The following is an 18,362-nucleotide window of genomic DNA, read 5'->3' as shown; positions in this document are numbered from 1 at the left end:
AGACCTATCAGTCTTTTATGAAAGGTAAACGATCGATAAAAGGAAAGGCAAATGTTTCCCATTCCAGAAAGTTTCATAAGGGTTCATCCTTAGGAACTAAGTTTGTACCCTTATCTTCTAGTCTTAAGAAGGTCTAGAAAAAGAAAGGAGGAAAGGTAAAGGCTCCCTCTACTGGGAAGAGTAAGGAAAAGGTCAAGGTGGCTATCAAGGGCAAGTGCTTCCACTGCAATGTGGAAGATCACTGGAAGCAGAACTGCCCAAAGCACCTTGCTGAGAAGAAGAAGGAAAAGGAAGGTAACTGTGGTCTACTTGTTTTAGAAACATGTTTCGTGGAAAATGACCACAATGCTTGGATACTTGATTCAGAAGCCACTGATCATGTTTTTTCTTCTTTACAGGGAACTAGTTCCTCCCAACAGCTTGTTGAGGATGGAATGACGCTAAAGGTTGGAATTTGAGACGCTATTTTAGCTCATGCAATGGAAGCTGCTAGGTATTTTTTTGGAAATAGATTCTTATTTTTAGAAAATATGTATACAGTTCCTAAAATGAAGAAGAATTTGGTTTCTATTTCTTGTTTAATTGAACAGTTGTTTTCCATAAATTTTTCATATAGTGAAGCATTCATATCGAAAAATGGTATACATATTTGTTCAGAAAAACTAGATAACAACTTTTATGTGTTAAGACCAAGCGAAACAAAAGCACTTTTAAATCATGAGATATTTAAAACTATTAATACTCAAACTAAAAGGCAAAGTATTTCTCCAAGTAACAATAATACTTTATCTTTAGCACTTAAGATTAAGTCACATTAATCTCGATGGGATTGAAAGATTGGTAAAGAATGGACTTCTATGTGAGTTAGAAGATTATTCATTACCTTCATGTGAATCTTGTCTTAAGGCTAAGATAACAAAAAGACCTTTTAGTGGAAAAGGTTATAGAGCCAAAAAGCCCTTAGAGCTCATACATTCGGATCTTTATGGTCCAATGAATGTAAAAAGCTTGAGGAGGGTAAAAATACTTCATCTCTTTTATAGATGATTATTCGAGGTATGGTTACTTATACCTAATGGAACATAAGTCTAAAGCCCTCAAAAAGTTCAAGGAGTATAAGGCAGAAGTTGAAATTCTATTAGATAAGAACTATTAAAACCCTTCAATCTGATCGAAGTGGAGAGTACATGGATTTAAGATTTCATGATTATATGATAGAATATGGAATCCAATCTCAACTCTCAGCACCTGGTATAACTCAGTAAAATGGTGTATTGGAAAGGAGAAATAGAACCTTGTTAGACATGGCTCATTTTGTGATGAGCTATGCACAATTTCCTAGCTCATTTTAAGGGTATGCAGTAGAAGCTGCAGTTCATATTTCGAACAACGTTCCTTCGAAGAGTGTTTTAGAATTATATTTCGAGTTATCGATGGTTCGTAAGCCTAGTTTGTGCTACTTCGGAATCTGGGGTTATCCGACACATGTGCTAGTGAAAAATCCTAAGAAATTGGAACCTCGTTGAAGACTATGCCAACTGTTGGTTACCCTAAGAAAACGAGAGGTGGTCTATTCTTTGATCCACAAGAAAATAAAGTGTTTGTGTCGACCAACGCTATATTCTTGGAAGAAGACCACATGAGAGATCATAAACCACGAAGAAAATTAGTATTAAATAAAACTACTGAAAAATCAACAAGAGTTGTTGATGAAGATGCTGGTTCTTCATCAAGAGTTAATGAAGGGACTAGCACTTCAAATCAGTCTCGTCCTTCTCAATCGTTGAGAGTGCCTCGACGCAGTGGGAGGGTTGTACCACACCGTTACTTGGGTTTAACTAAATCTCAGGTCGTTATACTAGATGATGGCATTAAGAATACATTAGGCAGACAATGAATGATAAGGAGCAATGGGTCAAAGCCATGGACCTTGAAATGGAGTCAATGTACTTCAATTCAGTAGGGGATCTTGTAGATCCACCTGAAAAGGTTAAACCCATAGCGTGTAAATGGATCTACAAGAGGAAGAGAGATGTAGCTGGGAAGGTTTAGACCTTCAAAGCTAGACTTATAGGAAATGGTTATACCTAAAGGGAAGGGGTTGACTATGGGTAAACTTTTTTCCATTTGCTGTTTTAAATCTATATGAATTCTCTTGTTCATAGCTACATATTATGACTATGAAATATGGCAAATGGATGTCAAGACAGCTTTTCTGAATGGCAATCTTGAAGAAAATATTTTTATGTCTTAGTCCGAGGGGTTCATAGCCCAAGGTCAGGAGCAAAAAGTTTGCAAACTGAATTGATCTATTTATGGGTTGAAATAGGCATCCAGATCTTTGAATATTAGGTTTGATACTGCGATCAAATGTTTTGGCCTTGACCAAAGTGTTGATAAGTCTTGTGTTTACAAGAAGATCATTAAAGATAAAGTAGCTATCTTAGTACTTTATGTGGATGATATCCTACTCAATGGGAATGTCGTAGGATACCTTACTGATGTTAAAAAGTGGCGAGCAGCCCAATTCCAAATGAAAGATTTGGGATAGGCACAATATGTTCTTGGGATCCAAATAATCGTAAGAAAATAACACTAGCTATGTCTTAGGAAACTTATATCGACAAGATGTTAATTCGATATTTAATGCAGAACTCTAAGAAGGGTTTATTGCCTTTCAGGCATGGAGCATTTATCAAAGGAACAGTGTCCTAAGACACCTCAAGGTATATGACATGAGACATGTTCTCTATGCCTCAGCTGTGGGCAGCTTAATGTATGTTATGCTCTGCACTAAGCCTGACGTTTGTTATGCAGTGGGAATAGTTAGTAGGTACCAGTCTAATTCAGGATTAGACCACTGGATTGCGGTTAAGAATATCCTTAAGTATCTTCAAGAACGGGGGACTATTTGCTAGTGTATGGAGCTAAGGATTTTATCCTTAGGGGATACATAGGCTTTGACTACCAAACTGACAAGGATTCTAGGAAGTCCACGTCAAGATCAGTGTTCACCCTTAACAGGGGAGTTGTAGTATGGCATAGCATCAAGCAATGATGGATTGCAGACTCAACCATGAAGGCTGAGTATGTAGCTGCTTGTGAATTGCAAAGGAGGCAGTTTGGCTAAGGAAGTTCCTAAGTAGTTAGGAAGTTGTTACAAATATGAACTTGTCGATCATCTTATACTGTGACAATAGTAGGGCTGTGGCCAACTCGAAAGAACCTCGTAGCCACAAACGAGGAAAGCACATTGAGAGGAAGTATCACTTGATAAGGGAGATTGTGAAACGAGGAGTTGTGATCATCACAAAGATTGTTTCAGAGCACAACATTGCTGATCCATTTACAAAAGCTCTATTGGCCAAAGTGTTCGAGAGTCATCAGAGAATCTAGGTCTACGAGATATGTACATTGTGTAATCTAGCGCAAGTGGAAGATGTGTAATGGGTATGAGATGTGGTATAAGATGCCCTAGTTTATTATATTTTACTTTATATTTGTAACATCCCCATTGTTCCATGTAATGTACATCTCACTAACTAAAGTTTTAGTTCAAGTGAGAGTTTGTTAGGTTTTATGCCTTAAAACTCATAGATGGTGAATGTAATTAAATGACCGTCATTAATAAACAGTTATTAATATTTTTCTCAATGACTGTTATTGATGTTTTATTTAATTTTGTCTTATTAAACCTAAAATCCAATAAACTTACATCCTAAGTTGTCTTATGATTCTTGAACTGTATGTAGAGATATATAGGATTGATGTTCAAGATACAACCTAAAGGGTCTATAGTATAGGGGTAAGGTTGGATACCTTATCCTGGTAACATTATGGAAACGACCTACTTTGTATTTGATACAAATGCAATGATCCAACGCGTTCGTGTAGAAGACACGCGAGTGGGGGTATCCTTGACAATGAGTTTGCACCGAACCGCAAGATAGTAACCACTATACGTAACTGAAGGAACTCTTATTCAAGAGTACCTACAAGCGGAAGCGGATCTTTCCAATTCATTGAGACAGAATTACTGCATATACATTCAAACATACTTTCATAATGCTAAAGAGAACAAGAAATCATACCAGATGAAGATTTCTTCTTCACAGCGAGTCTGAAGCCCAACTGTCTACCTCGAACAATGACCACTCGAATAGAAGGAAATAGAGAAGACAACATCACTCAGAGCCCTCAGTATTCTTGGAGTGAGAATCCAAAGTGTGGGCTTTGTTCGGATTTGGTAGAGGGAAGGACGAAGAGAGACCGTACATAACGATCAAGCAAGTGGAAGATGCGGTCGTCTATCGCATAGACAAGATGCTTGATCGTTTAGGTAAAGTAGACGATCGTGTAGGAAAAGTAAGCGATTGTCTAAACGATCGTGCAGGAAAAGTATGAGTGATCGTCCGGACGATCGCGTAGGAAAAACTAAGTGATCGTCTATATGATCGTTTAGTAAATAGCGCGCGACGATTTTCTAGATAATAGCGATCGTCTAAATGATTGCTTAGGAAAAAGGATTGCTTAGGAAAAAGGTAAACGATCGTTTATATAATAGCTCACGACGGTGTAATCGGTATGCGATCGCTTAGCAATATCGTATATATAAGCGATCGTGCAGTCACTATCGTATAGGTACTGATTTTCTAAACGATGACACTATCTTTTCGAATGTCTACGCACACCGAGATCAACACACCGTCTGCTATTTAAATGCATTCATCCGTTATTTAGAACGAAGAGGCGCCTTCCCATTTCCTGTATAACTATCCAATGAATGTGATCTTATCATATTCATAACATATAAATAATATCATATATTAATTATAATATTTTCCTCTACTAGATATAAATCATATTTATATCTAATTTCCTCCAAATTAATGTATCTCATATATAAAATTAATTAAATCATATTTAATTAACTCGTTCAATTATATCATATATAATCGAACTCCCTTTTGTCAATTTGAACATTTCAAATTGACCCAAAAACTGACTCTCAACTTGTATCCAAGCTACCAAAGGGACCTTATGGACCTATGGCTCGAAGCTCCAACGGTGCGTGAACAGCTGATAAACTCTTTAGTCACGATATCCACCATCCGTTAACTGCCTGACATTCCACTAAAGACCGACAGTTGAAATCTTTTTGCCATAGATATATTTCTATGTGCATTGGATATAACCAATCATCAGTATGATGACCCTTCACAGATGCTCGTAATTACAACAAGCCAATTTACCGTTTTGCCCCTGTAAATACATGTTCCTCCTTAAGTACCATTGATCCCTCTAATGAACGATAAAACATAGTCCTACTATGTGTGAACACCTTTCGTGCCATGAGAAGGTGCGTGGCGTCACATCGTTCAAGCCTTGGAATCACCCCTTAAGGGAGCTATCTCTTTACTTACCCCTGCCTTGAGGAAGAAGTGAATTCCATCTTGTGAAGCTGAATTCCCAGCTCTCGAATCAGACGAATCCTCAAAATGATAGGTTTGAGTCGGCGTTCTGGCCACTCGCACCCATGCAAATCAATGGACCACCCTCAATGGCAGGAGTTCCCAGCTCACTCAGGATTGAGGTCATGTTACCTATGGTCATCCTAATGAAGTGAAGTCTCAGTTATGAACAGTGTTATATAACGAGACGTTAATACTTCGTGGTCAGGTTTTATACAAACTCTTCGTATAGAACGCCCCCCCTAGTATGTCCCCTACACGAATGATCAGGATCACTCCATCTATGACAAATCACAACACTTGTGACCATTCCACAAAGCGGGCCGCATCCATAGCATTACCAGGATACGGTTTTCCTCCCATATCCATATACTAAAAACCATTTTGGTTATCATTCAAGACATGATCCACTTGTATGTCACCATATACATGCTTAAGTTTCATACAGATAACCAAGGATATTAAGTTTATTAGTTTGTGGTAAAATAAAAAACATCTAAATATGCAAAGTCAAGTAGTGAAGTATATATCATTTATATTATACATCACAAGTGTTCGTACAAAGTTGTTTACAAACTACTGAACACGAGACTTTAGGGCACAAACCCCAACAGTAACTCCGTTGACTAGTTAGGTTTCTATTTCAATAGAAAGACCTAGGCAACTTAGTCTTACTCCTTAGTATATTATGAACTCCTGTTCACGAGGGATTGTCTTTTGATTTATATGGGTGAGAGTTTCCAGTTCGCTGACTATATGTGCCTACCATTTTGGGGATAAGATTGAGTGGGTAGCTGGGAACATAATCATACAAGATGGATTTCACTCCTTCCTGACTTCAGGGTAAGTAGATGAATGTTTCCTGAAGTGGTGTCTCCGGGACCTGAACAAAGGGCCCTACCCTCTCACTGTCCCGAGAGGGTTTCGTTGAATGGTTGGACTATGAACAGGTTGCTCATTAGAGGAGCACTGGTACCTAAGGATGTAGAGGTAACCTAGGGGTAAAATGGTAATTTGACCCAATTAGTGTTACAACTCGTGAATGACTAATTTGTTGTCATTGATCTATATCTGTGAACACAAAAATATATTTGTAGTGAGAATAGTGCAGTTGTGGGTCTTTAGTGGAGTGTACCCACAGTTAACGAATATTGATTAATTTGGTTAATGAGTTTAGCCAATTAATCTCACATCATTGGAGGTTCTGATCTGCTTGTCCATTAGGTCCCCTTCTTAGCTTATTAAGGGTATTGAGGTAATTTGTCATTAAATTGAATTTGAAATGTTCAAATTCAAAATTGGGATTTTTTTAATGTTTGTTGATACATTTTAATATAAAGTTTAATTCTAGACTTTATTATTAATTTTGGATATGATTCAAAATTAATAAATGAAAGAACAAAATATTTGAAAAGATTTCAAATATTAATTTAATATGAATACAATTTATATTGAAAACTATAGGTTAAAAATAATGTGCATTGGATGCGCATTAAAACTATAGATTATGTGAGAGAAGTGTTTTTTAATATGATTCAAATGAGAAATTAAATTAAATATGTGATATTTAATTGGATGATTAATTAATTGAAGAATTAAGTAATTATTTAATATAACTTAATTTAATTTAATTTTGAATTTAGTTAAACTGATTAAATCAAAACTATAAATTAAAATTAATGAATATTAGATGCACATTAAAACTATAGGTTAGAGGGAACCATTTAAATATGATTTAAAGAGTTGTTGGTTTTTATTTATTTAGTTAAATTAAATAAATAGTTTATTTAATTTTAATTAAATAAAAATGTAATTCCCCAACGTAGTGGAGTTAGTAGAGACATGGGATGGATATCACATCTCCTCACTTCTCTCTCTTAGAGGCTGTTTGGGGCGCTGAGATGATATATGATGTGGGGAGTTTTGATGTTGGGAGAGTTCTGATGTCTGTGTTTGGGTATGTAGAGTTGTTATATCTGCGTTGATATGTTTGTGTTTGGGTGTGCAGAATTGCTATTTCTGAGTTGATATGTTTGTGTTTGGGTGTGCAGAGTTATTATGCCTGAGTTTATATGTCTGTGTTTAGGTTTGTAGAGTTGTTATGTCAGTGCTATTTGGTTCAATTTTTGTACTATATAATAATTTGCCTATATGAACACTACTTTTTTTAATCTTATAATCCAATTATTGTATCCATCCTATTTAGAATAAGACATTGATTGTATTTTTCTTATTCTTTCCAACATCAAGATATGATATACAGTTCAATTTTATATTATTCATTCCAAACTTCTTATCAAAGAAAGCTAAATGATTTTACAAAATAGTGTTAATTTAGACCGAATATGAAATTCATTAAATTCATTACGCTCAAAAGATTTTACATAATTTGATGGCCTTATACATGACCATTTTACAACTTGGTTAGAAATATTTTCATCCATATCTAAGGGCCACATACCACGGGCCATTTGTACATGTCACAAAAAATCAACAAAAATAAAAAGCGTATGGAATAAGAGACTAGGGGAAGTTACAAAAAATAATAACAAACCAACTTGCGAACAACGACAAAAAAATGAGTTAGTCTTGCCCAACAATCACATGCAATACCTTTTGCTTAATGGTGGTGGAATGGCTAGAATACAATCTGTTCACTGAATATCATTCACCAACAGATCTATGAGGGTTAATTGATCGTCCTCCTTTGAATCCTTAACTTGGTAGATCTTTTTGATGACCTCCTGACACCTTTTGAGCTCCAATTCATATTTCTCTTTCTGCCATTATACAAGTTTATCCATTTTACTTTCCTGCACGTCCATTGCTATGCGTACAATGTCAAGTATTTCAGATTGGAAGGGAGTCCTCTTGTGTTTTGTTCCTTTGTATCGTTACTTGATCCAGTACGCTTACTAATGGGTGTATCTGGGAAAACCTCATCCATCCTATCAACGGTCGGTATGTTCATGTCATGTATAGTTTCTTGTTGCTCATTAACTTGTGATCCGAACCGAATATCCTCCAAATGTTCATCTATTGTAGAAACTTGATTATACGAGGTGTCACTGCCTTCATTAGTGGCCCTATCTTTCCCAAATACGGTTGAAAGCTCATTGTAGTGGGGGAATGGTTTGTGTCTCAAACCCTTCGCGTTGGGATGGGACTACAAATAGGAACGTATATTATGTTAGAACATAATATAATATTGGAAAGAGTTCACCATTGTAAGATTATAATACTATAATGTGTTCTCTTACCCGAACCCATTCATCAAAAATCTCTTTCTCTACTTCCATACATTTTAACTCGTTATTCTAACCAAATCCACTACATGCATTACTCAAATGATTGCACAATATTGTCACTTTAAAAATCTAACCTTGCACTCCATTATCGACAGCTCGATGGAAGAGCTAGGAATTTTTTTCGTAAGTAGACGTTGTAATTGTTATAGATTGCCAGACTTGAATGTTCCATTATCAGCTTGCCAAACTGTTTCTTCCAAGTACAATAGTTACTCGATTAATCGTGCATCTTCCACCTTTGTCCAAATGTGTTTTGTCATTTTCTTACGTCCTTCCATTTAGCTACATACATATGTATAACTTAATAAAATAAATTGGGCACAGTTAGATAAACAAAGTTTGAGTACGAATAACGTAGAACATGTTTCATCATTCACATGAACCAATTAACATAACATAAAACTGAAAGATATCATAGTTTAAAAGTAGGAGGAAGTTATTCATAGTAAAGCTAATTGAACAAGAAACTTTGTGCTTATGATGCTTGTTCCCATTCATCGAACATTCTCATCGTTAACTCATCCCTAAAACTAGTCCATTTTTCAGATGTTTCAATAAACTGTATATTTCCATTGACGAGCTCGTTAGATGTAGAATCTTCATCATCCGTTGTTCCGGACATTGTAGTCTGGCCTATCTTCCTCATTATCAAGTTGTGCATCAGGCAACATGTCGTTATTGTTCTACACTGGATCTTAACTGGGTAGTAGAACTTCCCATGTAGTATCACCCAACGTCCTTTGAATACGCTAAATGCTCTTTTATGCAACTTTTAGCAGATGAATGTTTCATGTTGAAAAATTCCCATGGATTAGTCGGTGCATTTCCAACACCACGCCATTCTGAAAGATGGTATCACTCCCCCCTATATGGTGCGAAGAATTCCTCGACATTGGGATATCCAGCATCACATAGGTAATAATAACCTAGGCATGGTATACAGAAAATTAGTTGGCAAACTATTTGCTCTTGAATCCAGAAAATGGAATCACAAAGTCTATACCCTTAGAAACCTTCAACCCGTGTGGTCGAGAAATTGCATCCCTAAGTACTCTAGAATTGGCTACAGACCTTTCCCACCTTGGCAGCACAAATATGAACTCAGCAGTTGGTGAACAGATGGCAAGCACATTCGTGGCTATCTCGCCTTTTCGAGTACGATAGTGGGTACGATCGACTGCACTTACATTGACCTTTATGTATGTGTCATCCAATGCACCCAAACAGTTCTGTATGGGATCATTCATGGACAAAAGGATAAACATTTCCTAGTTTACTAAAAATCTAGAACCTAATATCTGAGTGAAATTAAAATTGTTGTAATACCTCAAACCATTTCCACTTACTGTCAGTGCAGTCGCTTGTGATAGGCTCCGGTTTTTTCAGTAGTAACTCATGAAGTTGTAGTACTACAGTCAGAACGAACCTAAAATGCCTCGAAACAGTTTCACCAGACCATGCAAACTTTCGTCCAACTACTCGGTTCTTAACGTCATGCACCAAAATGTGGAGAAAAATTGCCACCATCTCTTGCATGTCAATGCATTGAGTAGGTGCCGAACGACTGATCGTCCTAAGCATGTTACAGAGGATGACGAAAGTCCGTCTATCCATTCGCGTGCTCTTGCGACAGCATACGTCATTTTCATAAATAAACCAAAAGAAGTTTAGCTGTCTAATTCGATGTCTAATGTAGGGCCAATTTTAGGAATAGTTGTCGTTGGGATGTGGTAATAATTGAATGGAGAGTAAAGACTTCCTCATTTTCCATATTTTTGGATAGAAATCTAAATCCCTAGGATACAAAGAAAAATAGTTTTATCATGGATGGATTTGAATTGAAATATATTACTACAACTTCAGGAATTATTTGATAGTTTAATTAGTAGATTGGTAAATTAATCATCTAATCCTTAAATCCATATATATAAAAAAAAAAAACAAGAATTTACAATTGAATTATATTAAAATTCTATAATTTACATTTTTATTAATCTTTTCATAACTTGGACAAAGGTATGTGAAAGTTGTTGCATTAGCCATAGTTGGTCAAAAGTCCGTATTAGTTTTAAATCTTTACTGGGAGGGAAACGTTTCAAAGACTGTTTTTAATTCAATAATTTACATGATGCAATTAAAATAAATATTTACTTAATTAAAGACATGATTATATTAAAACATTTCAAAGTATATTTATGACTACAAATGAATAAATTAATTAAAGACATCATTATATGAATAGTTAATTAATTGTAGACATTATTATAATATAAAGGATAGTTTAAAAACTATTTCAAATTTTTTTAGTTAAACATGATTATATTAATTATTAAAATTGAATAAATTAATGAATAAATTAATTAGAATAGTGATAATTGACCATAATTTGTATACTGATAATTTATTCTACAATAATAGAAAATTATTAGTTAATTTATATATTTATAATTTATACTAAAATGATTAAAAATGATTAAAAATGATTAGTAAATTTGTAGATTGATAATTTATACTAAAATAATGAAAAATAATTAAATAATATTAAATTCATATTTAAGAGTATAAATAATTACTATGTCAAAGTTATGATTCAATTTGATGTGATTTTGACGATTGGATAACTTTCATTAAAAAAGAAACCATATCGTTAATTTGAATTTCTAAAATCAAATTATCAAATTGATAACACAAAAAAAATCTATACACCAAAATTGATAACACAATTAATAAACAGTCTATTAAAAATTAATAAACATCTATTAAAAATTAGTAACACAATTAATAAATAGTCTATTAAAAATTTAAAATTAATAAGCAGAATCGAAAGCATCTAAAATTTAAAAATTAATAAATAGTCTATTACACCAAAATTCTTAACACAAAAAAAAATGTCAAACAATGAAAAATTAATAAACAGTCAATAACACCAAAAAATGTGAAACAGTCTGTGTACACAATGAGGCACACTAAAATATACAACTAGAATGAAATATAGGGGAATACAAAAAAAAAAAAAAAATAGATAACACACTAACCGAAAATTAATTTAATGTTTCTGATTAGTTTGGACTGCATAACAAAACAAAAAATAGAAGTTAGAAAAAAATCTACAAATACTTTAAATGTAGGGAGAGAACTAGTTGGTATGGAGAAGTACTTATGTAACTTTTATGAAGTAGTATTTGGATGGAGAGTCCACGGGTTGCCGAATCAAAACACAATGAGGCACCCTACCACCCACCAAATAATCAAAAGTTAGAAAGTTAATAATAAGAAAATATCATAACCAAAGAATAGAAAGTAGAGAAGGAGAAACCAAATTAAATAACTCATCAGATTGACAAACTAGATTTCAGACAATGGAGGCTCTCAGCAAAGAAAGAAGAACCAATGTTGTATAGGAGGAGGGATGGTTTGAGAGGGGTGGTTGTTGAACATTAATAACAACCTCAACAAATATTAAAATAAAAAAATAGTGTGACCGGCCTCAGAATTCAATTCACATCATGTAAATGAACCCAATTCCAATTAATAAGTTGGTTGAGCCAATAATGAAGTATGGGTAGTGAAAATATGCAAAAATAATAATAATAATAATAATAAATGATGGTGTGCAGTTTAATAAATGAAATTGGTGGACAATTTAATAAATGAAGTAATTAATAATGCATAATATTGAAAACGTGCAAAAGAAATTAATAACTAGAACTAACACAATTCATAGCATTAAGATTAGAACAACAAAATACAGAACAGAATTAGTAGGTAAATTAAACATGGCTAGAAAATCAAATACGCAGAACAATAGAGAATGAAGGCATGAAAATGAAAATTTGCAGGGAAAGACAGAAAAGAAGACATAATAAGGGCTTTAGGATTAGAACAACAAGATATAGAACAGAGAATTGTAGGTAAAGTAAACATGGCTAGAAAATCAAATACACAGATCAATAGAGAATGAAGGCGAAAGATGAAAATTTAAAGAGAAAGACAGAGAAGAAGACACAATTCAGGGCATTAGGATTAGAACAACAAGATACAGAACGAAGTGAAGGATCTCATATCTAGAGTTCCATGAGCGCATTCGGATCGCAGATCCGATCTCACAGTGACAGAAATGCAAATATATACATTCAACATATAGTTATGCAAAAAAAACTCTAATTAACAGCATGCTAAGAACAAGATAAATAACAAGGGAGAGAGTTTCATACCAGTTGAAGACAGTCTTCCACTTCGAAACTCTAACGTAGCGGAAACTCCAAGCGATCTACCAACGCCCAGCAGCAGCGTCAACAAAAGCAGCACGAACAACCACATAGGAACGCCGTGGGGACGACACCATCACTAATGACCCTCGGATATTCTCTGAGTGAAAACCCAAAGAGTGGGCTTTGGTGAATTTGGTGGAGGAAGGAGGAAACACAAATCATGTAGGCGATCAGCAAGTGGGAGGGAAAAAGCCGCTATCGCATTGAAGTCTGCTTATCGTTTAGGAGAAGCTACACGATCGTGTAGGATTTACTAAACGATCGTTTAGGAAAAGATCCACGATTGTTTTGTAAAATTGGCACACTATACGATCGTTTAGAAAAGCTATCCGATCGAGAGGTGACAGTGTGTGATCCTTTAGCACGAGGTGGACGATCGTTTAGGCAGAGAGTGCTATCGTATAGGCTCTCGAAAACTTTTGGGCGATTGACGGACGATCAAAATGAAAACCTTTTCATTTTAATTCATCGGTTACATTAACCGACGTTCCCTACTAACCCACGTCCGAACGTAAATTTTGGATTAATTATCATATAGTTAATCAATTAATTAATTAATAAATATAATCATATTATACTTTTATCTTGTAGTTTTATATCACATATCTAATATAGTATTTTCTCCTCTACTTGATATAAATCATATTTATATCTAATTTCCTCCAAAATAATGTATCTCATACATTTATCCAATTATATCATATATAATCGAACTTCCTTTTGTCAATTTGAACATTTCAAATTAACCCAAATCTGGTTGTCGACTTTATCCAAGCCACCCAGGGGACCTAATGAGCCTATGGCTCGAAGCTCCAACAGTCTGTGAATAGCTGACTAAATTCTTTAGCCACGAGATCCATCATCCATTAACTGTCAGGCATTCCACTAAAGATCAACAGCTGAACTGTTTTTACCACAGATATATTTCTGTGTCCATCGGATATAACCAATCATGAGTACGATGACCCTTCACAGATGCTCGTAAGTATGGCTGGGCCAAATTATCATTTTGCCCCTATTGTTACATCTCACTCTTTAAGTACCACTGATTTCTTTAATGAACAATACAACATAATCCAACTATGTATGAACACCTCTCGGGCCAAGAGAAGGTGTGTGGCACCACATCGTTTAAGCCCCAGAATCAGCTCTTAAGGGAGCTATCTATCTACTTATCCCTGCCTCAGAAAAGAAGTGAATTCCATCTTGCGTAGCTGAGTTCTCAGCTCCTGAATCAAACATATCCCCAAAATTGTAGGTTTGAATCGGGGATCTGGCCACTCGCACCCATACAAATTAAAGGACCACCCTCAATGGCAGGAGTTTTCAACTCACTCAGGATTGAGGTCATGTTACCGATGATCGTCCTAGTGAAGTGAAGTCTCTATCATGAACGGTGTGATATAATGAGACGTTAACACTTCGTGGTCAGGTCTTATACAAAATCTTTATATAGGATGCCCCCGCTCGCATGTCCCCAACACGAATGATCAGAATCAGACAATTTGTGACAAGTCACAATACTTGTGGCCATTCGACAAAGTGGGCCGCATTCGTAGCGTTACCAGGATAAGGTTTCCCTCCTATATTCATATAATACAGACCATTTTGGTTATCACTCAAGACATGATCCACTTGTATGTCACCATATACATGCTTGAGTCACATACAGATAACCAGGGATTTTATGTTTATTGGTTTGTGGTAAAGCAAATAAAACAAGAAACTGAGCAAAAATACAAGATGTGAAGTAAATATCATATATTAACAAAACAAGCGTTCGTACAAACTGTTTACAAACTATAGGACACGAGACTTTAAAGCATCAATCCCAACAATCTCCCACTTGTCCTAAAGTGAAGTGGGGTGTACAAAAAACTTAGTACAAAACAATAAGCTAGGGCATAAAATCCCATTTCAAGAAAATTTCCTACTTTCCCTAGTCCAGTCGCGGGCGATCTTGTAGACCCATGCTTCGTAGGTGACCCTCAAACATTGTAGCCGTGAGAATCTTCTAAACGAGTTAGCAACATTAAAATGGCCTGGTTTAGGCTGATTCGTCTCATCTCTCAACCCTTGAGGTGTCTTAGGACACATGTCCTTAGACAAAGTGATCCATGCCTAAATGGCAGTAGGCCCCTCTTGGAGTCCTGTATCGAGTACTCGAGCAACATTTTGTCATTGTACGATGCCTCAGACAGTGCTAACACTTTGTTCTTACGATCCTGAAAGATATGTTATACCTAAAATAGCTGAGCCTCTCCCAAATCTTTCATTAGGAATTGGGTCGCTAGCCAGTTCTTAATTGCAGTCAGTAGACCTATACATCATCCAATAGTAGGATAGCATCTACGTATAACCCTAAGAAAGACTACTGAAGCGTTGATGATTTCTTGTAAACACAAGTTTATTCAACATCGCCATCCCGGTCAACATCTTCATTGCCTTCTTATAAGACAACGGCTCAACGTCTCCATCTGCTACCATAGTATGGATTTTCGTGAAACCTAGATACGCGACGACAGTGGGTTCGCAACCCTCCCACTACATTGAGGTTCCCTCAACTCTTAAGGTTGAACTGACCTACTAGATGAACTCCATAAAAAACTCTTGCTGATGTAGCAGGCTCTTCAACAACTCTAGTTAGAGTCTCAGTAGTTTCATTGGAAGTCTCAGTAGTTTCGTGGACTGTGCTCCCTTATATGATCTTCTTCCAGGAAAGTAGCGTTTGTGGAAACAAACACCCTATTTTCCGTCGGATCATAAAAATAACCCTCTCGGTACCTTTGGGGTAGCCTACAAAGAGCATAATGTCAATGTTGTTCAACTTTTGGGATTAGCCTCAAGCACATGGTGCAGGCAACCCCAAATGTGGAAGTGACATAAACTAGCTCTACACCCGTTCCACAACTCCAGAGGTGTTCTTGCAACACTTTTGGAGGGAACACAATTGAGTATGTATACTGCAGTCTCCACTGCGAAACCCTAAAACGAGTTCGATAAGGAAGCGTAACTCATCATCGACCGAACCATGTCTAACAAGGTCCTATTTCTTCTCTCTGCTACACCATTCTGCTGAGGTATACCCGGCGCTGAGAGTTGGAAAACGATTCCATGTTCTATCAAGTAGTTCTGGAATGCCGAGTCCAAAAACTCTCCACCTCGATCCGATCAAAGTGTTTTAATCCGTCTATCTAATGCGTTTTCAACTTCAGCCTTAAACTCTTTGAACTTTTCAAAGGATTCAGACTTTCGTTGCATAAGATAAACATACCCGTACCTGGAGTAATCATCAGAAAAACTGATAAAATACTGATAGCCACCTCGGGCTCGCACATTCATAGGACCACAAAGATCAGAATGTTTTAACTTGAGAGGCTCCTTGGCTCTATAACCTTTTCTAGTAAAAGGTCGTTTAGTCATCTTACCCTCAAGGAAAGATTCACACACTGGTAAGGGATTTTCTCCTAACTCACTTAGAAGTCCACTCTTCACCAATCTTTCAATCCTATTGAGATTGATGTGCCCTAAACGTAGATGCCAAAGTTGGACATTTTCTTTTGGAGAAATTCGTCGACGTTTTGATTGAGTTACGACAGTTCTGAATAATTCAGTATTATGAAGGGAATTAATGGCTAACGGCCTTAGCATATATAAATTTGATTACAGATTTGCATATATAATACCATCTTTATGAATAAATGCTTAATCCACATTAAAAGAGATAGTATATTTATATTGCAATAAACACTTTATAGAAATGAGGTTCCTCTTTAGTTCCAAAACAATATATCCATCATATAAATAAGAAACCTATTATGTAAAGCTAATTGGAGTCCTCCTACTACCACAACTAAGACGACGTGTCCCGTGCCTACTTGCATCGTCATCACACCAGCCTTGAGCTGTCGTCAAGATCTAATCCCCTGAAAAGAAGAATAAACATGGTTAGTGGTGCTTGAATCAATTATCCAGACAGAATCATCATTCTCCACTAAATAAGTTTCAAACACAAGTAAATCACATTTACCTTTATCGGCCTTGGTCTTAGCCTTGGCTGCTTTCTTCTCTTTCAGATACCGAGGACAGTTCCTCTTCCAGTGTCCATCTTGGTTGCAGTGGAAACACTTTCCCTTAGCAACTTGTGGACGCCTACTTGGGGCGATAGGTGATGGGTTAGCATATGCCTTTCCTTTTCCTTTACCACCATTTTTCTTCTTCCCCTTTGCAAAGTTAGAAGTAGAAGGAGCAGACTTCGTTTCTGAGGTCGAACCTCTATGGAACGTCCTTTACTTTTTAGTAAAGATTGGTATGTCTCCAACTCGTGAGGAGAGTTGTAAGGTTATATTTCACTTTGTTAAGAATCACATTGGTAACAAAGTGCAGGAAGCTCTCCGAAAAAGAATACAGGATGATGCTAACCTAGCTACCTTCATCGATGGTAGACCCATTGAACTCCGCCACATTAAAGTGGACCATCATGTTTAGCACATGTTCACGAACAGAGGTGCCTTCTTCCATTTTGGTGTTGAATATATACGTCTTTAAGAGCCTTATGTATTAGCTGTTTAGATGATTGTCCAAACATCCCCCGCAGGGACTCCATGATTTCACGAGCTGAGACCATAGGCTCATGTTCTTTAGCCAAGACTTCAGAAAGACTTGCCAAGATGTAGGCTCAGGCCTTCTCATTCGTCCTTGTCCATTGTTCGTATGCCTGCTGAACATTTCAAGCAGCATTTGGAGTTGGAATAGGAGGACAATCCTCCGTGAGAGTGAACATGAAACTCTCGATGATCAGGATCATCGTAATCATGTGTTTCCATGTTGCGAAATTATCGCTAGTAAGTTTTTTGGCGCTTAGCAATGCTAACGTGGCTGTTACCATTTTGAAAATGTTGCTGAAAATACGAACAAAACTTTATTAGATTTTGCTAAAAAACTTTTAAACCAATCAGTTTTGCAAAATAGTTTCAAGTACCCTAAGTTATAGACTTCTATTTTGCAATGATGCCGCAGTGAGGTAAGACAAATGCAACCGGTAGGGTAATTAGTTTTCCCTTCGCTGGGATGAGACATTCTCAACCATTAGGCAGAACCAACTCTTGGAACTGAACCTAACAACCACCATTTTTTGGTCCAGAATAATTAACCTTTCCCTTCGCTGGGATGAGACATTCTCAACCATTAGGCAGAACCAACTCTTGGAATTGAACCTAACAACCACCATTTTTTGGTCCAGAATAATTAACCTTTAACTATTCCGCGTAAGTGTAACCCCTCGCTTTCAGTGTCAGAGTCCCGCCCTAATG

The 18,362-nt window shown here is 36.2% G+C and overlaps 1 protein-coding gene across 1 annotated transcript; it reads right to left on the bottom strand.

Moving 5' to 3' along the window:
* Positions 1-9,738: 9,738 nt before the first annotated feature.
* On the bottom strand, positions 9,739-10,393 carry LOC120067643. Its single transcript, XM_039019183.1, has 2 exons — positions 10,106-10,393; positions 9,739-10,008 (listed from the first exon to the last, which is right to left on the bottom strand). The coding sequence occupies exons 1-2, from the start codon at positions 10,391-10,393 to the stop codon at positions 9,739-9,741; spliced, it is 558 nt and encodes a 185-aa protein (XP_038875111.1).
* Positions 10,394-18,362: the final 7,969 nt, after the last annotated feature.

This window comes from Benincasa hispida, chromosome 12, assembly GCF_009727055.1.
Source record: "Benincasa hispida cultivar B227 chromosome 12, ASM972705v1, whole genome shotgun sequence".
Taxonomy (NCBI): domain Eukaryota; kingdom Viridiplantae; phylum Streptophyta; class Magnoliopsida; order Cucurbitales; family Cucurbitaceae; genus Benincasa; species Benincasa hispida.
This window is presented reverse-complemented; position numbering and strand designations above follow the sequence as displayed.